The sequence below is a fragment of the Charadrius vociferus genome, unplaced genomic scaffold (assembly GCF_000708025.1).
Source record: "Charadrius vociferus isolate BGI_N301 unplaced genomic scaffold, ASM70802v2 scaffold553, whole genome shotgun sequence".
Lineage (NCBI taxonomy): Eukaryota > Metazoa > Chordata > Aves > Charadriiformes > Charadriidae > Charadrius > Charadrius vociferus.
Genome location: NW_009647688.1, coordinates 2131367 through 2155892, shown reverse-complemented (window position 1 = coordinate 2155892; position 24526 = coordinate 2131367). Strand labels below are relative to the sequence as shown.

At 46.5% G+C, this 24526-nt stretch overlaps 1 protein-coding gene across 1 annotated transcript in view; it reads right to left on the bottom strand.

Moving 5' to 3' along the window:
- The window catches only part of PEPD (peptidase D), a 227896-nt gene that overhangs the window by 3731 nt on the left and 199639 nt on the right, over positions 1-24526 (bottom strand). Inside the window, exons 14-15 of the mRNA XM_009881407.1 lie at positions 16180-16364; positions 5141-5332 (exon numbers count right to left, since the gene is read on the bottom strand). Coding sequence (XP_009879709.1) covers positions 5141-5332; positions 16180-16364 — 377 coding nt within the window. The remainder of the gene's footprint in view (positions 1-5140; positions 5333-16179; positions 16365-24526) is intronic.

The window sequence follows — 24526 nt, the reverse complement described above, 5'->3', positions numbered from 1 at the left end:
AGGAATGCCAGGACTGTCCCTAAAATGCCTTTTCCTTATCAAGGGTAGTGGCAAGATCTGTCTAGATAGGCCGGATTGCACAACTGCCTAGCGCCAGCGGCAGACCATCACGTGGCTGGACGCGGTGGCCCCAGCTCCGTCCCAAAGCAGGGCTGCGCGGGCACAGCCAAGGACAGCACAGGAGTTAAATACCAGCGCTGCTGTCAGCTATATATACAGCCTCGCACTTTGTCCTCACTTACTAATACAGTCATGCTCCCCAGAGCCTCCTGCGTTATCTTCCAAGGGAAGGGGGCTGTAGCACTCATTCATTTCTTTTGGATGATGATATATATATAAAAGGCTTTTGAGAATCAAGAAACAATTTTGGCCAATTAAATAGTCCAGATTTGCACAATGACAGATCCCAGATGTGATTAAAAAAGGCGACTGGTGACATGTCTCTTTTTTCAATCTATTGAGCGCTAGTTTGATGAGGGCTGTGGAAAGCGGCAATACTATCGCTGCAAGATCTTAGAGCGGGAGATTCATCTGGGAAACGAAGACAGGACGGGGGCCACACACGCCACCCCACAGAGTAACCTAGCACACGTGCTTCTGTCCGGCTGAAGGGGCCATGTGTCTGTTTTTATAGCCGGTACCCTCCAGAGGCAGATGCACGCAGCCAAGGGGACTTATTTCGACTCAGCCATCGACTCACCAATGATTTTTAATAGAGCAAACTTACCACGAGCAGTGGTCGACTTCGTTATTTCAGGGGGACCGGTTAGGAAATAGAGCTGCCCTTCCGTCAAACCCCGGGACAGGCGGGTACGGCGCAGGGTCGGGGAAGGCACTTCCCTAAAGTGGCAGCGCCAAGATGTTTTCTGCAGAGGCCAACAGGCTCCGTGCTACACAATGACTCTCTCATCCCGCGCTGCCAGTCTCACAAGTGAGGCCTCATGTCAGACACGCTTTATTTTAAAGGTCCACATATAAACATTTTATAAAAGAGGATCAAGATTAGCAGGGTGAGGCCATGTATTTTATTAGATCAACTGATACGGCTGGAAAAAGAAGCTTCAGGCACACAGTCCCTTCATCCAGGCTCAAAAAGAAGCAATAAACTATAAGCTAAATACAGGTTAGAAACAACTGCTCATAATTTAACCTCATTATGTTAATTAGACAACTTAAGAGAAAAAGGGTTAAAGGTTTATATGCAACTCGTCGCTGTTTTGAGGCTGCCTACAACTATCGCTTCTCTTACAAGAACTTTAAAGACAGCTGTATATTTCATTATGACAACTGCTTTTCTAGGAGAACTTTTCCAAAAAATGCTGTGTAGCATTATTACTGCTGCATAATATGAAATGTTAAAAAGCAGATGAGCATAATGTTTATTGCCTAGTAAACGATTTCATTCCACGAGACACATTCACCATAAACCCAGAAACAGAGCTCAGCCTTCTGAAAAATGAGAATTGGGACAGACGCAACTACACGGCTCTGTGACCCAAAGGTAGAAGCAATTAAACTTCCTGCTTTTTATTTGGTTTAACGTTTGTTCCTGAGTAAGGGAAGTACTATTGTTTTGAAAAATACTGTAATATTAGCGGATCTTCAAGGTCCCGGGCTTCGTAAATCTATTAAACTTCTAAATGAGAAAAATCCGCAAATGAAAGAAAGTAATGTATTTAACATTTAGCTGTCTTTCAGCATTTTCCCGAAGTTGCACAGAGTTTTCACATACTAAGTCTAGTGCTAGTTCTACAAATCCTAGGGAAAAATAAAGCCTGAACAGAGAGTGAATATTTAAGGCCAAAAGAAGATTGAACGGTTTTACTGGGTCTTTGAGAAAACGTCGTATGAACTACATGAATCGGTAATCAGCTTATGAAGAATGGAAATGTCAAACCCTAAAGGGCAGCATTTGGAGTCAGTGTTTCCCCTTCCCTGAGGAACTGGCTGCTTTTCCTGAGCAGCACAGACAACCGTGTGCGCATACCTCTATTTGCACATCTATGTTTATTTATGAGCGCGGCGTGGGCAGAGTCCAGGCAGAGCAGAGGTGCCCAGGGGCGGGCACCGGCGCCAGCGCCCAACGGCAGCCCTTGCCCCACAGAATTTACGACCTCGGAAAATTGGACCTCAGTTTCGCAGATGGAGAACTGAAGTACACGTGACCGAGTGACTTCCCGAAATTGGCCGAGGAAGCTTGTGAGGGACCGAACCCGACGGCTGTCGAGTGAAGAGTCGAGCAGCCCATGCTCTCCGGAGCAGACCCCCTCGCAAACTCCGTCCCTCCCTCCGGAGGGATCCGCGTTTGACCGGAACAGCTCCGGTTTGGCTAAAGCCCAGATTACGGGGTCCCCGAGCAGCCGTCACAGCCACGTGTCTGTGTTAGAGGGAGGCCGAGGGTGGGCTGCGACGGACGGAGCGGTGCCGAGCGCGGCAGGAGCGGCGCTGGGGCCGGCAGCGATGCAGAGCAGCCGGAGGAGAACCTCCTGTTGTCTCTCATCCTCTCCTGCTCTTGCAGCTTTTACAGCTCTTTATGGCTAATGCCAGGCGGCGCGAATTACAGTAAATGGCTACACTCTTGCCCTTTTTGGCACGGCAAAAGAGCTTCTCTTCTCAATGCAGAGACTTGTCACAGTCAAGAAAATTACCCGTTTTTTATTTTTTCATCCACATTCCATAATGAATTCAAGGTGAATCCATTAAAATCCACAAATCCCCCGTGCAGACAGTCTTACTCAGAATTACAGCGGTGTTACTTTGGTTAATGTAAGTTCATTTTTGAAGTGTATTAAACTAAACCAAATTAAGAACATTTTAATTAGTGCTGAGCTCTGCAGAGGGAAACGGACTACTTATTTCCTTTTGCAGAATGTTTTTTTCTTTTAAACTTAAAGGAAGATTGGATTGGCTGCAGTGAGCTCCTCAGCTAGAACTGACATCAGTACTGACCCCTGTACTATTACAATTTGTCAGTAAAAACAGTGGGCTTCACAAGATCTTCTTTACTCAGCAGAGAGAAAGTTTTCCAACACGCTTTTGAGAGAAATACTCACTCATTCTGGATAAACTAGAATGAACCAGCATGTAGATAACTAACCACGCTACACAGCACAAATTGCATCTTCTATTTATGCAGAATCAAGTCAGAATTGCAAAGATGGAAAAATTCATTTTGATTACATTATAATTCAGCTTTTGTGTAGAATTCAGAAATATTCGGATGTACTTCAGTCTCAGATTTTATTTCCATTCTTCTCCTGGACAAAATCAAGTGACAACATCTGGCTCAGGGTATGTGTGTATTATTATTTTTTTTCTCTCTAAGTAAAATGTATTGTTCACAAGGGGATCAGAGATTTAGATTTTTGCTCAATCGTTTTTGGGCAGCTCCCCCTTTTAGCCAAGTTTGTTGGCTAGCTCTCCTTACAAGTCATCATTACAGGAAGCTCAGCAAAAAAAACAGGGGAGAAAGTTAGACTTTGCTTGAAATCTCTGGAACAAAAAGTGCCTGATCCAGCAACTCCTCACCGAGGCAGAGATCCTGCGCCGTCCCCCTGTGCCACGCACACGCGGGCAGCAGGTGAGCCACGTGCGTGCCTCGAGCTGCAGCTGGGGTGGGCATTCACAGCAAGCCATGGAAAAACGCGGGCTTTGCTGAGCATTTCCAGAGAAAGCTCACCAGGAATCAATTCGACTGCTGAAAATCTCCCACAGGGTGTTTACCACGAAAGCCAAGATAATTAAACCTGTTTTCGTTGGGGTGTCAAGCTACACAAGCGCGTTACAGCGTTCCTTTAAAATACGCTTCAGCGTGCGGTGCCATACATAAGTGCTCACAGCTGGAAAAGGCAGAGCCAGCTGCCTTTCGCTCGCCGGTATCCCCGCTGGCTGGCTGGCAGGTCTTGATAGAGAAACAGCACAGAGACAGGTAACCTCCCAAACCTCGGCAGTGAGCTAAGTACCAGCGCAGGTGAAGTCCCGCGCCCGCCGGTGAGGCTGTGCCCACGCGGAGCGGGGACCCTCCTCGGGCGGCTGCCCGGGAGCCGCGCTGGCGCACACCACTGCTGACGGCGCACACAACTTTTCTGTCAGGACTGGTTGTTCAAAGCCAGCTCCGACCAAGAGGGTTACTGTAATTACCCTCTCACGGCTGGCGTACAGTGATAAATTAGTCAATGGCAGCAGCAGACAATTCCTAATGAGTGACTTCTCATACCAGAAAATCGCCGCCGTTGCCAGTGATTGTTAGCTTTGTTGAGACTTAGCAGAAAAGCCACGAGGAGGACGGGCATTGCAGCTGCCTGCTCTATCTTCTCTGTGCATGAATACGGAAGCCGGCAGAACAATGCGGCACCCTTCAAATGCTCGCCCTGCTAAAATGAAAACCCACTGGAAGCCACCGCGACTGCTAAACGCTCTGCGAGGGCGGTGGCTTTGAACGGGAGATGTGCCCTGGAGAGCTCGGCGGAACGAGGGCCCTCCGCCTGCACAGCAGCTGCTGCGTGGGAACGATCGCCCGCGTCCTGGCTACGTCCCCCGTCAGCCAACCTTCCCGCGCACACGCTGCCGCCTCAGCCTGCGGCGCGGCGCCTCGACCACGGGTGCTCGCCGAGACCATCGGCCATTCCCCTGGAAAAACGGGAAGGCCTCACACTCACAGGTTTCGTGCCGTCCTGGCAACAGTCCCGTAAAAGCAATTATTGCTGTTTTTCTCTGCTGCCCCCCCGAGTTAAACAGCATCAGGCTCTCCTGCCCTGGGAGGGAGCAGTGGAGCGTGTGGCTGTGGAGGAAGCCAACTCTGGTATATGGACCTCAGCCGTGTATTTTGTAACACACACCTTTCACACACGAGACAAAACACCTACCTGGGAAGTCACGACAGTGCTGACAGATGGTATTTCAATCAATGGAAAAACGTGGGTCTATCGTTAACCAGGTATCACAAGTATAAAAGCGCATTTAATAATAACAAAAAACCCACCCAGTCTGTCTGCAGGGTCAAATGGCCCAAAGCGCTGCTTCAGGGAGGGCCCTCTGTGCAACATATCACAACTTCCAAAAGGTTTCTTCTCAAGTACGTAGTAAAGGCAAACAAACAGAAAAACAATTTCAGAAAACCTTCCGGTTATGAATTACTCACCCCGCCAAATCCTCGAAAGCGCTGCAGGACGTCATTGTTGATGAAGCAGGACTGCGCAGGGTCACGGAGGGCTTGGTCCAAGAGGTGGTCGATGAAGTAGATGCCTGGCTCAATGGTGAGGACCATGCCCTGCTGCAGGCTGCGGGCGGTGCGCAGGCTCCTGAGCCCCGGCAGGTCGATGCGCTCCACTCCCTGCGGAAGGAACAGAAAGGCAATCCGTGCTGACCTCTCAGCGAGACCCTCCTACGCCAGCTGCCCCATAAGAGACCCAAAATACACAAAGTAATCGGGAAGCAGAGGACTGAGACCGTGCTGTATCGTTACCCCTCTCCCATCATTCCCTCATTTAGGTTTCACGAACAGTGATGATCAACTTTCAACTCGACACCCAAACTGGTTTGCCCCACAGAAACCCTGGCTTTGGATCTGCTTGGTACCGTCACTCTCTACGCTGGGAGAAGTACTGCACTACAGAGAAAAAATAACTGCTCGCACTATTTCTTTGCCTACCCTCCCTTGTGGAGTAGAGTTTTAAGCGATGTGCGAATCGCGAAATGCCCTCTCCACGTCACGGCTGAAGCAGCTGAACTATGCAGCAGAGAACAATTTCTCCAAGGATAGGCAAATGCTTCTTCTCACTGAATGGTATTAAAATTACACATTTATGATCTTGATTCAGGAGCAATGAGTCTACACATGACCTCATAAAAGCAGCCCGTTTAAAACTAAACTTTTGTCAGATTCAGACTTTCAGGCAACATGGTGCTGACTGATATTATTAAAAACTAAGTCAAAACAAGTCCTGACTAGCAAAACATTCTCTTCTTCCCAAAAGCTGGTAAAGGAAAATGATATATGAGGACGTGCTTAGTCAAGGAACTAGCAACACTGCAAAGACTAGTTCAGGATATTAATTTTCTTCCCCCAAATGTGCCAGGTATTGCAACATCGGAATAAATATATCTCAATCCCATTGGCTTTTTGAAAATTCTTTGCAACCGTAGCAAAATTTCAACAAGAAAATATCGTGATGACCAGTAAACAGCTCAGGCCCGCGAGCCCGCAGAGACGCACACACTGTGCTCACGAGAGCTCTTGTGCTTCACGCAGAGAGCCGGAGGGGAACAGCTCTGCAGGGCCAAGGCGTTATTTACCTGCTCTCCAGGCGGCACCCCCAAGCCTTGCGTGTGGCCAAAGTCATGGCAATTGTCCTGGCCAGCAGAAGGGGCTCCCTCCAGGATGACTAGCGGCGAGGCTGCCATCACCAGGAGGACACAGCCCCTCCTGCCGGACCCTCGGCGCCGGCAGCACTGCCTGGCACGGCTGCACTCCTGCCCTTCTGCCGCACCGGCACCGGCGGTGGGAGATGCCCTGCAGATCTGCCACGCTTTCCTCCCATTGAATCATACAGTCACAGAATGGTTTGGGATGGGAGGGACCTTACAGACCACCTCGTTCCAACCCCCTGCCCTGGGCAGGGACACCCCCCACCATCCCAGGTTGCTCAAATCACTCGCTCCCAAAGCGTCTATAGCCCCACGGCACCGTTTGCTCCTGAGCTCCGCTCCCAGCTCAGAGAAAGCCTATTTCACAGAAATCCTGCGGGGAACAGCCGCTCAGCAGCCTTCCCTTCCCCCTGGCCGCTCACCCAGGCCGTGCTGGGCCGGTGCTTCTCCCTCTGCGGCGCCGTACAGCCGCTGCGCGTTGCAGAGCTCACCAGCCCGGACACCCCGGGGGTAGCTTTGCCCATTTTTCAGAAATGCGGAGCATCTGCTCGCCCTCACAAGCCAGCAAGTGTATCCTGACCGTCTTCACTGTGTATTCCGTACGTTTCAGTTCATGTTTGATTTGAATTTTGCAGAGCACCATTTTACACTAAAATAAGGAAGCAGGATTTTGTTTTACTGAGGCTCGGAAACCAGAATGCTCTGATATTAAGCAAGGCACTTTGCATTTATATTCTTATCAAAACCCAAAGAGAATCAATATATTTCTGAACTTGAAACAATAACTGCAGTGAAATGGAGCCATTTTTCTTTCTGCTGCTGCCCCATGGGGTTTGGCATCTCACACATTCATTGTAATGCGTGAAGGAAATGAGGGCATCCAATCTTGTGGATTAATCTCTCCATGAGCTGTAAACAATTAGATTAGTGTCTGGACCTTTTGGTGTCTTGCCAACTATCTATCGGCTGCTTTACAACAAACAACCCATACTTGGCTTTTAAGTACACTTCCCTTCAATTCTACTTGTAAATGCCTTTTCTGAGGCAGTCAATCCAAGACAGATGCTCAAAAGATGAATGCGCAGCGAGGAAAACAATGGCAAACATCATCTGAAGGCGGCCCTGGCACGGTGGCCACATTTTTTTGCCTTTTCTTAAAACAAATGAGGTTTACCACCAGGTGTGACAATCGAGACCCGATGCCCACTTCAGACACCTCTGCACAGCCATTAAAGCAATGCGTAGACATTTAGTCTGGACCGCTTGCAGTCTGATTTTGCTTTTAGCACTTCCCCCAAGAAGCTAACGATGCAATTACAACCCGGGGGCGAGACCCGGGGATTCACATTGGGAAACGTGGGCTCCCGGGCTGGCGGCAAGGCAGGGCGGGCTCCCCGGCACCCGAATACTCCTGCTCCCACGAAAGTGAAATTTTAACTTCCCTAGAAGGAATTCACAAACTCTTTGTGATATTCCACCCGTCCTACCTCAACTCTAGGTTGTGTTGGCTCTCGGTTTCATCTCCAGATCTCTGGAGTCTGAAGACACTGAAGTCCCTATGTAAACGGCAGCGGGTACATCTCTCCCATGACAGCATCTCTAACAGGCCTTGGGAGAAAGGGCAGCACTGCTCCGCTTCTCAAAGACAGCCAGCAGGACACCAGTGGGGGACTTCTCGCTGCCTTGCGGTGGCAGCTAGCAAGGTGTTCACCAAGAGATGGGTGAAATGGATGAGGAAGGAGCCACGTTCATGGCCACCCTGAGCGGAGGACAGCCCCAGCCCAACTTGCTGCAAGGCTGAAGGACAACATGAGCTGGGACAGGGAACAAGCAGAGGGGAGAAGGTGACCAAGCTGGGGAGGTTACAGAATTCCTTCTTTTGAGAACAGCACTGGATTAAAATGTGCATCAACAATGGCCTCAGCATCCCAAATGACATCTGATCTCTGAGCACTTGCGACCATCTCGGTAGCCACTGCGGCCACCAGGTCCAGGAGCTGACAGTTCTCAGCTCTCAGTCTGCTTCAGTTGTTTCTGGAAATTAGAACAAACTGAGGATTTTTTAATGACTGAACACCAACACCCCCCAAACAGAAGGTGACAGGTCTGAAACAAGGACATTGCCATTTTCCACCAAGTCAAACCCCGTTGGGAGCGAAGCCTCGCACTGTCACCGACCAGAATGAACCTTCTGCCATTAACGCATTTTCTTCTTTGTGAGGAGGAAACTTCCCTGTATGTTGCAGCTACACAACTAATGCCTTGTTTTCAACAATAACCATGATGTTGGTTTGTAGTTAGATGAAATGAAGAGTAAAATCCATGAACGGTGGTGCAGCAGCTGTGTGGATATCTGTTTCCATTACTGTTATGTCCCGGAGCCCCGGCCATGGAGCAGGACCCCGTCGCGCTCAGTGCTGTACAACTGTAAAGCATAATCTGGTGATTTGCCTCAAAAAAGCATAGAGAATAACCTAGAAAATATTAACACCTAGGTACCTAAGAAGTGATATTCTGGGAAAATTACTTTTTGAAGAACTGTTTATTTTCCTCTATACTGCAACAAGAGACTATATCCGAAATTGTTTTCTAAGACCGATTTTATTTGGAGGTTCTGCTCGCATTTTAAAATGGAGACACTCCCCCCCAGTAAGCACAGATGTATGACACTGTCATTTGCGACTGTACTCCTGCCAAGAACAGCAGATTCCAATTAATGGTTCATGTAAGGTAACAAAAAACAGCCTGTCTAGGCAATAAGGACTGTCAAGGGAACAAGAGAATTATTATGTAAACTGATTTCATTACTATGTAAGCAAAATAAAAGTTCAAATTAAGTTAAGTGTGCAGTAATATAAAATATAGATCTATTTTTGGAATAAGCAGGGAATTAGGAAGTATGCAAATATGCCTATTCCCCAGAAAAGTGGCTGTGGCAGACTAGAAGTTGCAATATCCCCGGAATACCTCCGTACGAGGATGAATTACCGCCTGCTCCTACGCGACCCAACGGTTAATGGGGTATGTGTTGCTTTTTCCGTGGAAGAACTGCAGTGAGTATCATGCCGGCTCTCGTCCCACAGACGCCGGCTCGCAGGCAAGGCGGGGAGCAGCAGCCGCCGCAGGGGCACCGGGCGCGTCGCCTGCGAGCCGCTGCGCTGGCGAGGGACGCGCAGGCGCAGAGACGCCAGGCCACCCTCCCTCCCAAACTCCCGAAACCAGGGGCTGCACCGCTTCGCCCACACCGGCCAGCAGGTTCCGCAAGGCAGCAGCGCAACACGGCCCCCGCAGAGACCACCGCAACTACCACAACTGCAAACACCGAACCGCAGTAACACACTCACATAGTGGCGCAAACTAATTTCTGGTACATTTTTGTTGCTAAGTCATCACAGAACTTTTTTGCGCCTGACAAACAGGCTGTCCCAGTTGGACCTCATCCAGTACGGCAAAGTCCTAACCATTTTACCAAGCTAAGTGCAATCAGGTACTAAATGAGTCGGGATACTAACATTATATTCAGATTATAAGAAATCAACACCAAAGTGAAATCGCAGCTCTTTCGCTCTTCCCTGTTCTCCCACTGCGTATACCCAACTTCTAATTAGCTCATTTATTGTAAAACGAGCAGAGGCCTATGCAGCTGATAAAGTAAAAGTCTTGAATTCCATTTCACTTGTCCCCTGGTCCCTTCTCTCGAAGCCCTTGTTTCTCTTGCTGAGCGCTACTAATGAAGATGAGTTTATTCAATCTCTCCGCTTCTTCCCAGCAGCCTGAGCTGCCTACAGTCACCTGAAGGAGCTGCTCCTCCTTCTCGCCTTGGAGATCAGCAGCAGGTTACAGGAGAACGTGCCCCGAGCATCACATACCACTTGTGGCATCTGCAAGTCAAAGCTTCCACTTCTGCAGGAGAATCTAATTACTAGCTGGAGCTTTTGGGACGCAGCTCAAAGTTAATATTGGGGGAACAGAGGGCACAGGATGCTTAACTGGCTATTTTTATTTTAAACATTTTGGTCTTTTCCTAGGTTTTAACTGTGGTATCAGGTTTAAGCTGCCTAAATACCCTTCCTGTGTGAGGAATGAAGAAGAATCGCCTGTCACTTACTCGAGGCACAGCTGCCTGCTCTGAGTCAGACAGAGCTGAATTTCGATCCATCGCTACAGTGTGGTTCTGAGCACAACTTCCCATCTCATTTTGCTTCCTGATCCTCAGATGTCACCAAGCTCCATTGCTATCACATTGGAAATAATATAGCATAAAATCATATTTTTTTCTTTTTTCTTAAAACCTAACCGTGAGAAAAAAAAGGAATAGCACATAGTAAAAATCACCAAGTTGACAACTACAACGTAAACCTGGAGTTTACATGATGAGGAGAATATTTAGACAGAAAATTCATAAGACATGAGATAAAGAATTGCAAAAGCTACCACCAACTGTTTTAAAATGAGACCAATGACAAGCACTGTTTAAAATCTAATGGACAAGTTTTCTTGTGACACACAGAAAGCATACGCAGGCAATGGCCTTAAATGAAAGGGCTTTTTCTTTTGTGATCTTTTGATACTAATATCAGTGGAAATTGCATGGCAAGCCCACTAAAGCATACCTGCGATACTTTTCATACCTTACTTCTACATATAATTGAAAGCAGAACAATACTATTTTGGTTTTTCTCTCCTCCTGTGCTTAGAACGAACTGCTCAAAACCACACGAGCTCTGTTGGTCTCTGCTAAAATTCCAGAAAGATTTGGACAATCCCTCCTCTTCTGCCTCTGCTCAAGCCCTGAGCTCCCATAAAGCCCCGAACTCCAGCATCCTCCTCCCAGGGAGAAGCCGCTGGGAACCCACCACAATCTTCCTGAGCACACGTAAGATGCCGCGGCAGGGCGAGGAGAACTACTAACCTAACCCCGGGAGGGGGTTAAAATCCTTCAAGAGAATCTTAGGCTGCAGGAAGCTCTCCTGGTTTGGTGTTCGACCCAACAGACAACAATAAGCACTCTGGGTTTCAGCGCAGCTCTGCGTGGAAATGCTCCAGAACTGAAAGTCTTCACCAGTTTGTTTCTTGCCTGCACTCCGCCTGCCCAACGGCTCACACCACCACACGGCTCTGCTGGGCACAAACGCAAAGAATCAAATCGAAAGCGATTCAAGGGGACCCCGTGAAATAGAAGATTTTTTCTCCTAATCTCTTCCCAAGGTGCACAATTGCTTACAGGAAGGAAACCGAGAGCTAAAACTGGTGAAAGGCCGTTACTACTCTTTGCTCATGGAAACGCCAACTGTACAGGTTGTTTCACATCTGCTGGTCCTGGACAGCTGGAGCACCGCTGGAGCACCACTGGAGCATCGCTGGAGCACAGCTAGAGCACAGCTAGAGCACAGCTGGAGCACAGCTGGAGCACAGCTGGAGCATCGCTGGAGCACAGCTAGAGCACAGCTAGAGCACAGCTAGAGCAAGGCTTTGTGAGGTTATGACCACGTGAAGCAATTTGCATCACTGGGGCTCTACTTAACAGCTTCAGGCTTCTTGGAAAATTCACCTCATCCTCTGCTTCTTAAAGGAAGAAAACATTAATGCACCATTTGCAATGCTAACCACGAAAAAATGAAAACTTCTGCTTCAGCATAAAGTAGGATACATAGGGAAAATAATTTTTGCCAGAACAAGACAGGGAACAAGATTATTCCTGTATTCTCTGGTAGGTTTGGTGACCTAAATCCCCAGACAGTCACCTGGGAGCGAGCTTTCTGTTCGAGCCAGCCGCAGCCTGTGCACCTCTCCGAGCAGCAGAGATGCTCCCCAAGCACGCACCGTAATGGAAGGACACGGATAACTTCAGGATCAAAACAAACCTCTAACCTTAATTTGCTGATGCAGAATAGCGATGAAAGGATCGGCTTTTCATGAGAATAGAGAATTGAATTAAAACTTTAAACTAAGGTAAATCTTCTAATTTTAAAAGACAAAACGAAATGAAACTCTTAATTCACAAGATGTTAAAATCACAGTAGTTATTAACCTAACTTAAATTAACTGGCTTATTATTATAGAAAGTCATCAAATGTACTTAGCATTCTTCAGAGCCTTACAGTCAATTAATATAACATGAAATTGAATCAACTCAAGCATCTAGAGACGCAGAACCTAGATTTAAATGAAAACTTCAGCCCCATCTACCTCAGGGTCTGAAAATTTGGGATCACCTACCACATGTTCTCCATTGCAACAGGCACAAACCCTCATTTATATCCCGTATCGAATTTACCCAGAAACAAATGAAAGAGGGTGGGAAAACCATCTCCATGATTAAATTTTACAGCCGAAGCTAAGCCCAGTGGAGTTTTCACCCTTTGAAGCTAGCTCTGCCTGACTAAGGGCCAGATTTTCTGAAGTGATTAGTACCACTGGGGCCGAATTTTCAGAACTGCTCAAGTTGTAGTTAGACCCTTAAAAGAAGCAGACAGATTTTCAAAGAAGTGTTTGACGCTCGGTTTCCCCGCGAGGAATACCACGGTGCACTGCAGGAGACCTGATTCCCGAAGGAGTTCCCGACTGCTGAGTACTTCTGAAAAATCAGGACATTTACTTACGTGCTTCAGTGGGAAATACTGCTGGCTACAGCCTTTTAAAAATCTCGCCCTAAACATAGTTGCTAAGCCGCATTTATTGCTGGCCAAAACCAATTATTCTTTATCATGGCAAAAAAATGGAAGGGAAATGTTGTATTTTTCTAATATCCCAGAGTATCCTTTGCAGAAAATGTGCAAGTTTTTTGCAGTGTTTGTCAAAGAGGAAGAAAGTGGTTGTTCAGTGCTGCATGTGAAAGCCGCTTACTGGAAAAGATGAAAACTTATTATTGCCAATTTTGAAAAAAGAAATCTTTGGCTACTAATGAATAACTAATCTAAGCTAACAATGTCTGGAAATAGTTTTTTTGGAACACACAAAACTTTGTGACGGATAAAAATTAGGAAATTAAAGCTTATTGTATTATTCCAAATGTAACTGTTTACACTTGAGGAAAAATAATGGAATAATATCCACTTGGAAAGTTTTTATTTTTAAAAAATCCTTTGTAATACTCCCAGAAATTCCCTCAGCCAAAAGCAAATAACTCGCTTCTTAACCAGCGAGAAAAAAGAGCATGATACTACAGGCATGGGCTCAGCGTCCAATAAACACACAAATGGCTTTATGAAATTCCTTGTGAAAATCTCGCTTGCTGGTAAACATTTGAAACGCACCAAAAATCACTCCACGGCATACTAGATGGCTTCAAAATGCCTTTTCTCATGAAACGAGGCACAGATAAAAAAACCTTCTCCCATTTAGCGCAGGCACCTATCGCGCTGGCTGGAGAGGCTGAGATCTACCAGGGGAAAGCCCCGTCCCCGAAGCCCTCCAGTGCCCCCCGTCCCCGCAGCCCCAGGCTCCCTCCCGCCGCGGGCACTGACCCTGCCTCCCACCGGAGCAGCCTAACGAAGCTCACCCCATCAACGGGCTTTTCGGGTGGGTTTTCCACCATCCGGCGCTCCGACCCTCGGGCACCGCACCTCGGTCGAAGGCCCCACTATGAAGAGCCGCGCGCTTTGGTCAGAGAGGAGTGACGGATCTCACAGGGGTGGAACTCATCCTGCAGAGAGAGCTTAAAGGGGCTGCTCTGCTGCAGAACCCCAAATTCATTAGTTTTCAAACTAAGCTGCACATCCACCCATGTCCACGTTTAAATGCAAACACAGGACTTCAGCTGTTTGTGAGCTCACATACATGCTTCCCCCGTGTTCAGGAAATGTGTTATTTAGGACTGGATTTTGAAAGTAAATTAGCCATGTAAACATTCTTAGAGTAAGAATGCAGTTGCATGTCTACACAAACAAATAATTTTAATATTTGCAAGTATAAAAGTCTCTGTCTGCATAGAGCTCTGGTATTTTTACACACGCGAAGCATGAAAGTGGAGAGCCTAACTCATTTGGCAACACAATCCCTACGTCCACTTTAATCTAGAACAGGATGCTGTTTCAAAACTGTGGATAGATCTATCTGCTTTCAGAAAAACGAGCCTTGAATTCTGTAATATGCCCGATAATTAACAGTTATAAATTTGGTCATACGTAAATAAAATTTACTTTCAAAAACTGCTTCTGTAGCTTGTATGCCACACTACTGAAACCTGCTGAGAGAGGGGATATGGTGTATAGGGTCTGTTGCTCTATACTGCCTCAAAATCAGTTCTAGAAATCTCCCTTGAAATGAAGGTACTTGCTCTAACCCTCAAAGCATACAGTTCCCGGGTAAAACCCAGGCATGGTACTTTTCGCTCTCACGATTCTTCTCACTTGTTCCTAAAGTTTAGTTCTCGCTTTACCCTATCCAGTCTGGAACACGTGCTCCAGTTTACATAAGTCCACCAAATTCAGAAAGGTTATTCAAAACACAAGCAGAAACAATCTAAGCAAAGGCATGCAACACTGGGGTCCTGGAGTTTTAAATCCATGAACTCTCCAAGTAACCACATCCCTTGTGCTTTGCTGAACGCCTCTATTTGTGCACGGAGAGAGCGCACTTGGGAGAGAGAGGGGCAAACATCCATCCTTCATGTGTTAGCTAGTGAAGAAACCTTAAAATCAGAATAGGGCTGCTTTTGATTTTTGTTTCATTTTTATTACATATAAGTTTATTAGTTGATGCCAATACATTTTCATCACGGTATTGGGTCTCAACAATAATTATATTGTGAACATAATGAGTACCCTCAAAAGTTGTATACTGTTTCTTCCCTGCCTGCAAAAGTGAACCCAGCTCCAAAATATGCTTAAACTTTACCTAAGAAGTTCTTAGTTTCTTCTTCAGGTCCTTGTAAAAGAACATCTTACATAAGAGAGAAGGCAAGTGATCCGTTTTTGTACTCTATTATTGAAAACCCTTAAACAGTTAGCCTCAAATAACCAAAACATAACACGCAGAAAATCCTTCTGAAATCTTTCTAAAGCTGCTGTAAACTTCCTGTCTTTATTCAAACCTTAAGTTCAATTCCCCTTAGAGATTGTTTTTTAGTCTCATTGCAAACATCTTATCCTTCACTGGTTACAGAATTTTATCCGTTCTGCTTTCAGACCACAGTCATGAACCATCGTGTTAATTCAAGGAAAAAGGTAATCATTCTCTGTTTTCTACAGAAACTCAGAACACTCTAAGAGGTTGCACTTTCATATTTGCAAAAACTGGAAGACTTGATGCATTTTTTCCTTTTATTCTCATTCCAGGACAACACACCTACATTGGTGCCCGTGTTGACACCTGAGACCAAAGTTCAAGAAAGGAGTATGAGCCAGCCTGTTTCCATACGACTCGGCCAGCAGGATTTAGTAGCCCCGGCGCAGCAGTGGGCTCCCACAGCTGTCTCACATCTGGAATGGAGCAAGTGAGTCCTCCCGGTACAGGTCTCAGGTAGACTGAGATGCTCTCTGCCACCGCGTAGGGTACGCTTGAGTGACACGTGTTACAGCCGTGACTCGTGGAGGAACAACACAACATATGTAGAGACTGAAGAGATTAAGAATGCCCGAAGGGCGGCATCAGATGACTTCTCCCCATAAGCAATTTCTGGTTTAACAAACTAATAGATTCCCTTAAAGTAAACTGCATAGAGTATCACATCCAGAAAAAGACACACTTAATCACACATCTGTTCCACCTCTGAGAAGATGCAACTGGCTAATCATGCCGAAAGGAAGAGAAATGCTGGTCGAATGGAGAGGGGTTAATCTGCAAGGCAGTTGAGAATGGACTAACACTAACCTCTGGGTAGCCTCCAACGTCATGCACATCGATTCCAAGTAGATGTCCAAGTCCGTGTGGCATAAATATTGCACCCAGATGAACCTTCACCATGTCATCTACATTGCCTTTCAGAATGCCAATTTTAGTCAACTCCTCCAGATGGACTCTGTCAGCCAGACGGTGCATATCAGGCCAGGCGACCCCTTAGAGAGCAGAAACAAGCAGCTGAGTTAACTATTGCTAAAAGTTTTTAAAGACGACTTTCAAAAAGCAGATGTAACACATGTGCCCTTTGTTTATAAGAAAGCAAAGGTGGAAAGAGCAACTACATTAGCGCAAACGTACTTTAAACAAGACAAAATTATCTTAACATGCATGCGAAGCACGGAAAAATACAAACAAGAGAAACAGCAGCACCTTATAATCCAGATCCACATGAAAAAATGTTAAGACACTGTATCTAAGCATGTCTATGCAGATGCAAACATATCAGTGAGTTTTCTAAAAGAATGTCAACTGTAAAATGCAGTTATTTAAAATGCAGAGCATAAAATATTACTATCCTGTTATTTTCAATAATGATCATACCCATTTAGAACATTTGAGATGGACAGTACTTTTCTACGTACGTAGATTTAAAGCCCACATCTTTCTGGCAAAGGCACTCTCCAGAAATTAATGATTCCCTTGTGTTAATGGGCTGCGTAAAACACAAGTCCTCTAATACACGTACTAAAACAGCATTACAAAATACTGTTGGTTGACTAGAGACAGAGTGCCAGGATACATTAGATTTCTATTATTTTGGTATAGGATACAATTTTGTTTGACAAACTGCTGGGGGGAGGAGGGAGGAAGAAAGCAGCTCTTTTGTTAGTAACACAGTACTGTCTTAATTAGTTCACCATGGTTTTGAGTCATCATCAACAGAGCGGTTGCAGAGTCAAGACAACTAGGGCTAAGGTACAGTAAAAGAATATTTTCCTTGTTCAATTTTGGCATGATTAAACAAATAAAACCCCAGCAATTTTTAAGGCCAAAAACCCCATCAAGTTCCATTTGGTCTAATCCAGTTAAACACGCAGCTCTAGGGTCTTGTGAACGTGAACGCTGTATCATAAGTACATTAGCACTTTTTGCTGAAAGTGCCAAGCCTTCAAAGGCTGAAATAAAATCATCCTATGGGAGTGCTTAAATAAAATTCAGTTGTCTTATATGGCTCTGATATAAAAGTCAGAAACAAACCCAAGAGGAAGCGGCTGCTCCGTCTTGCGCACCGTCCACCCAGAACCTGAAGCACCTTTACGCTCCCATCATCGCTGACTGGGAACGCGCTCAGCGCGTGGGTCCGTCGAGGGCAGCCTGCTCTCCCCGTCAGGTTCTCCCGGATCACACCTTCCGCCGCCGCATGAAGCACCACCCCGGGCCAGGGGTGTGCAGCACAACACGCCGGATGAACCCCCAGTTCCCAGCGCTGCCCAAGTGAGCGATGCTCACCCACAAAATGTGTGCAGCATTCCTGGTCAAAATGTGCTATTTCTGTGTTTTCCCTCCTTTAAAAAGGAATTTAGATTCTTCCTTCTGTAAGAATTAATACAACTATAACCAGTTATTCTTTGACAAATGTGTTCAACATAATTACACTTTTCAAGAATTTATCTCTTTGTCTTTTTGAACACTGATTCCATTGCAATTTTCACTTCTCAGGATTCATCTGTGTTTCACAGCTATCTCACAACAGGCTCCAATCTACTGCATGATAAATTGAAATCATCGCAATCTATCGCGTCGGTATTACGGATATCAAACCGGAAGCATTACTGAATCACAGTTGCTTTCCCGTTTACTTAGTAGTTGTGGGAATACAGGATTTCTATGTGTAACTCCCAGTTCAGCTTCTGCACTTTGCAGTCAACTCTAACTGCTCTCAAAGTATTGAATAATCTTTCCGGGGACACTAGGTGTTCTTCTGAGATCTCTCCATGTTTCCTTCACTGAGTATCACTACGAGTCTTTTATTTTCATCCCTGTGATTGCAAAGCCACAGGTAATGTCTGACTCTGGTCAACTATGTGAAGCCTCATCCTCTCTTGATATAAACAAAGGTCAGAACTCCGTTGCTGTAAGACAAAACGCAACCATATCTCGGGTGCTCTGAATCAACCTGAGCTGAGGCACCTGAGAGACCCGGAGCTGAGGCGCCCGCTGTCTGCAGTACTGCTTCCCCCGCAGCTGCGCCGGTGCTGCGCGTCTCAGTCCCAACCCGCAGAGCCCACCTGGGGAGATACAGCCACCTTTATCAAACTCCGGAAGAGATACAGCCAGCAAGAGAGATAAAGATTAAACTGATCAGACATAAACCCATCAAAACCACGTACCCATTTGTCTGCAGAAGTTTAGCAGAGCCCACGAACGGCTCTACCGCCCTAAGGGAAAGGACTGCTGTGGTTGTAAGTCCCGAGCACTTCTGGGCACTGAGCAAATCCATCAGAGCCCCCTCCGCCCTCGCCTCTGCTTCTGTCTTTTTCGCTCATTGAGAAAAAGCACGACTATTTCCCCTCTCCTCCTCCCGCCGGAGCTCTGCCTTCTCCATCTGTTTTGGTTTTATTTCATCTTATCTATTTCATTACAGACTGAGGACAACAAAAAGCTCCACTGCGAAATAAGTAATGAGGCTGGATGGAAAATCTGCAGCTTTGAGCTCTCTTGGAACAAGGGCAGCGCTTCGGACAGAGCCCAGCAAAAAGACTCTGGACCACTCTTTTATCATCTAGGCGGTGCCACCAGTTGTGGTAGAGATGGGAAGTGCTTCCGCTCCAGCTCCTGCGCGCTGCAGAAGCTGCAGATAGCGCAGCTCTGGCTGGGGGGACACCAAGCTACTGCTGGAGGCACGCCGCTACAGAGTACAAATCCTGTTTTGCAAGTAAATAGATGTTCAAGTAGTCTTAATTTATAAAAACATGTTTATAGATAGCTTGCATTTTCTGTTTTATTACATTTTACTCTACTCTGACTCCAGTGTGGTGGTACGTTGCACTATTGGGACACCTCCCTCCAAACCACCCCACCTACAGCACTGTATAATATAGTCATACACACACAGTATATTTTACTAGTGCGCTAAGACAAAATACAAGGATATTTTTGAGCTGACCAGAGACAGTGAACTAAGTGGAGTGACCTTACTGGTCTTCACTTAAAAAACCAGTGATATCCTCGTCTTGTTTGGTGTGAGCTGATTCCCATCACGCTAGGAATGCACTTTAATAGGAAGGTACAAACAAGTTTGTCCCCCTTTTTTAAACAGGCAATTTGAAAAAGAAAGAGGATCGAAGTGCAAACCTTCAAACACTTCCTAGTACCCTTATAATCTGAAAAAGAAATAACCTTGTTAAGAGAAAGAACCACTTTACAGCAATAAGGCAGTTACTGAGGAGTACAGAAGACAACCTGGGAAGCCTTCCTAATTCAAGAAAGATCTCTTAGGTCCAGTTTATACATAGAGTATATTCATATGTTGTATACATTTAATATACAGCAAACAGACAAATACAACTCTTCCCATTTATTTTAAACCTAAAATTGTATGAGGTTTGTCTGGCAATGAGAACCTTTATAATGCAATGGCCTACGCAGACGCAGCTGTCCCTGGGACGGGCTGGCACGTCCGCTCTCAGCTGCTGTTTCGGGGACCTACGAACCATACTTGGAGAGCAAAAGCCCTCAAACTCTGCTAATCTAATTTTCCTGCGTACATAGTGAATTTCCAATAATTGCAAAAAGCAGAGAAGGGAGGAAAAATTAAATATCCCAGCTAACTTGACTAGGAAAGCCATGAACAGAATTTTTTGATACTCTCTCATGATGTGCAATACAACAATCTGGACGTGCCGAAAGGACTTGGCCTGAGGACCTCTGAATCCCTGTGGTCAAGCACGGAGACACCTATACTCTGTTCAGACGTCCGTGTGCACATCTCTGTGCGGACGGCTGCAGCATGTTACAAAAAAGAAAACGATGATAAAGAAGCCTCTGTGCAGGCAGGCAGGGAACAGCCTGCCCATCGGGACAGCATCTGCAGATGCGAAGAAGACAACACCGACTACTCAGTGCCGAACGAACACCATTCGGCACAAAGAATCCTTGACTCCTGGGGGTTGCTTCATGTCAGGCACTTCAGTTTTTTGGATTAATGGTGGTGCGGTAGAGAGCTCGGTCACCTGCCACAAGCCGATGTCAAACACCGCATTAGCATTCTTGTAGTGAGAAAAAGCAGTTAAAAAACAACTAAAACCCACAACAAAACAACTTCCACCCAAGCGGCTCTACCGACAGTCCTGCGAGCTACGGCCGCGGCTGCGTGTTTCCCAACAGCAGCCTGCCCTCCCCTCCGCCACCGATCACCCACGAGGATGCTTTACTCTGTATTATTCAGGACTATTATTTTTAAGCTTTAGTGAAGTTTATCATAGTTGCAGACATGCTTTTTGTGTCAAAAGGTTTATCACAGTTGCAGACGTGCTTTTTGTGTAAAAAGGTTGGTTCCGCTATTTATCTTTAAGCCAATTCATAAACCAATTATACTCCACTGACAGATGAGGTTTAGAAAGCGAGATTGGAGGGTCCTTGGACTTTGACAGCTTGTACCAAAATGAGTCTGCACTCAGGAAAATCTGCTGATGATGTGTCTGCTCCATTCTTAATTCTCTGCCAAACGAGATACCGGGTAATACAGGTCACTGAGCCTGCGACTGGCTCCCCAGGAAAGCTCAGTTACCGAGGCTCATTAGGCTGCGATGCGTTACCTGCCACGCAGCATGTGCCTGGGCGAGATGCCAGGACAAAAAGCACCTTTTACAGCAACCAAAGTAGTGGAGATCCCTTGAGATATCGAGTGAATGAACTACGCAGCAACGACGAGGCAGCGGATACGTCCAATAACGAGATGTGACAGATCACGGATTAACTGAACGCTATACGGAGGCTGTTAGTCTTCAGACACCACGCCAACAGCACAGCAGAGGGTTGCAGACGTGGCAGTTACTGTGTTTAAAAATGGCAAACTCAATGCATTAAGTTTACTACGAGGGGTTTTTAAAAATTTAGTCCTGTCAACGTGAATGTTATCTGATATTCAGAGACACTGGAGTGACAGAAAAGAAAAAGATAAAATAGGTATTGTTTTGTTGCCTTGAAAATATTTCCTCTCTAATAATCTGTTTGCCAAACCCACTAATTTCAGATAAAACACCATGTTTTAGGGACTCGGAAACACCATATAAGTATCTCTGCGATTATCTGTGATCTCTTCGATCACACTGTTGATAGGGAAGACTTTTGCCCCCCCCAAAAAAACAAAAAAAGAGAAAGAAATGCTTCCCTAGTGAAACCAGAAATCAAAAGCATCCCTATCATTTACCAAACATACCAAAACTTTTTAAATGGTAGAATTGAAAAGATGAGTTGTTTTAACACATCAGACTATAAACTGTTCCTCAGTTGCTGTTAACTCACTGGTATTTTCATTCCAGTGATTATTTTCTGATGTTTTATTAGAAGCTATTCGAGAACATAAAGTCGAAAGAGCATACAGAACTAATTTAGAATTACTGCGTGGTATTTAGCCACTTTGGTCGGAAAGTGCTCTGAAAAGGCCTAACAGGATTTTTTTGGCCGCTACTTTGGGTACTTTGTGGTTGTAATGTGACAATGATTAAACCACAAATGATTTAGCAGGGGTTTTTTGTTGTTGTAGGGTGGGGTTTTTTTGCCAGCACAGATGTCACAATCTTACTAAAAAAACACGAGTATGGCAAGGTTGTAGTAACTTCTCCCCAAATTGTGCTAAGGTTAAGTTACATTTAATTTCTGAGTGTCCACAGACAAGGGCAAAAGGCCCGACGTCCCCTGGCAGTGCCACTGAAATGCAGACAAAACACGCAATCCCTGTCCAGCCAGCAGCCCACTGGAACAGATCAGAATCTGCCAACACACACTGACCGTATCACACATAAAACAATAGGTCCTTCAAAATTCCAATCAGACCCAGTTTAAAAAACAAACCAAAACATCATTTAAATACTAAACCCCACTATTTCTTTCCTCTTCACTCGGGCGCTAGGGGAGAATTTGTTGTACTTCTGCTTTTCACGCTTTCCTTTTGCCCCACTAGACGAAACACTCAGGAGTCGCTCAGCTTTCGAGCTTGGTTTCTGGCAGCACCGGGGCAGGCAACTCTGCGGCGGGGCGAGGAACCAAAACGCCGCGCTCAGACACCGACGCCGCGTGGGCACAGCGGAGCTGCTCAAAGCTGCGTGTAGCGTGTGGCTAAGCGCTGGCAGCCCTCGCGAGCCAGCCTGCGATGGCAACGGGGACGCCTGACTCAGGGGCGCAATTTTAGGCTGTATTTTACGTGGCTGCAGCTGGCTGCCACAGGATGAGAAGAGCCGGTCGACCTTCCCATGCTAAAAAGGTGATGGGAACTATATTGAATTTGCTGCTGTGTCACACCTGCAGTACCGACCGCAGGGATTATCGACTTCAGCCTGTGCCACGAGCCCCAGCGCCACGGCTCCAAACCAGGATGGCCTCCTCCAAAAACCATCCCTCCATCCCCCAGTAAGAGGCGCCTGCCTGACAGAAGCAGGAGTTACTGAAGGGAAACAGAGAAGACTCCCCATCGCCTCCGAAATTCCAACCTCTTCTCCAAAAGGCCAAATAGTGTCGCGCTATCCAGCTGTATCGCAGAATTTCTTTTGCATCGGCATGATGGAAGTTTTAAACCCACCCTCTCCTTTATGAACCCCGCACACCATCATCTGTAACACATCAGAGGCAACGCCAAGGTAACAGTCTGCCGTGCCGAAACCTTAAGAAAAGCAGTTTGACTCGATGTAGCTGTGGAGCGCGAGGAGGGATTTCTTCCATGCCTGGAAAGGTGCAGCACTGGGACTGAGCAGCGCCGTCAACACTGCGAATTCTACTGCACGTTCCCTCCCGAAAGGCATGCGTGGAACAGAAGAGGGAAAAAGCTGGGGGAAGGAGGGAAGGGCTCGGAGGGAGCGACTGCGGTGTGGAAACTTATCAATCTTTGAAGCTTAGAAAAGACTCTGTTCAGATAAGATTCAGGGCAAACAGCGTAATCTGTGTCTAGCAGGTTTGCACTGACAGCCGCAGCTGATGCAGCGCCAAGATCGAAGGACTCACGAACTTTGTACTTCAACTCAAATTACAACGGATGACGAGGGCATTTCCTGAATACTGAGCTGGGAGAACATCAGTGCGCATCAGACCATGTAAAAGCAGCTTATTCCCCCCAAAGTCACCATTAAAATCAGAATTGTACAGTGTTACAATACTACAACCTGCTACAATTAGGAAAAAAGGATGTTTTAAAAAAATAGCCTTGAACCAAAATACATTCACTAGAGAAAGGCTGAAAAACCTGCAGCCAACGCCGGCTCTAACTCTGTTAAGACTGCTAAATGTATTTGCTTTGTACAAGCAGCACCTCGAAGAACCCGTGACAGCAGTGGAAAAGCACGGGTGCTCAGCGGAGCTGGAAAGCCGCAGGTTTGCCCCAAACCCGGGAGCTCCTGCTGCCCCAGAAGGGCCGCCGCGGACCTCGGCGCCAGAGGGGCTGCGGGGCGGGAAGGGCCAGCTGCGCTAACGAGCCTGCCCTTGCACCCCTGGAAATAACCCAGCCGCACTTCAGCCTTGGCCGCAGGAGCGGGTCAGCTCCCGGGCGTCAGTCACCGCGGGAGGAGCCGCTCCCGGAGCTCTGCGGTCCGACCCGCAGCCTGAAATCTCGCATCTCGGCACACCGCTGCTTGCGCGGAGGGACTGCGGGATCCGCTGGATGTGACAGAAAACACCGCCTTTTTCTCTCACCCCACGCCGTAGGTTACTGCTGTTCTGGGCAAGGTGAGGTTACGTGTCCAACAGCGAGAGCTCCAGTCAGCAATGACACCAGTTTTATTTCATATCATCTCGCAAGAACCAAGGATTGCAACCTGGCCGTCAGTACAGTCTGCGCATCCTTTAGTTCCTCCAGCTTTTATTTCCTAAGTGGTGGCTGATGCTTTACCCATTTATACTGACAAAAACAGACTTAACTTACCGCAGAGCGCTATACTACCTTTTCTGGGTCGATTGCAGAGAGTTGGCATTCAAAGGGAAATTTAATTATGAACATTAATGCTGGCAAGAAAAACACAGCCAACTCCATTCAGTAGAGAAGAGAGAGAGCAGACTACAAATAGCTTTTTAAAACATATATTGACAAGATTTACTTTCCAATCTGTCTTTAACACAATAACACATTCTTAACTGCAAGGGGGGAAAAATAATACCGCCGTGTCATTCA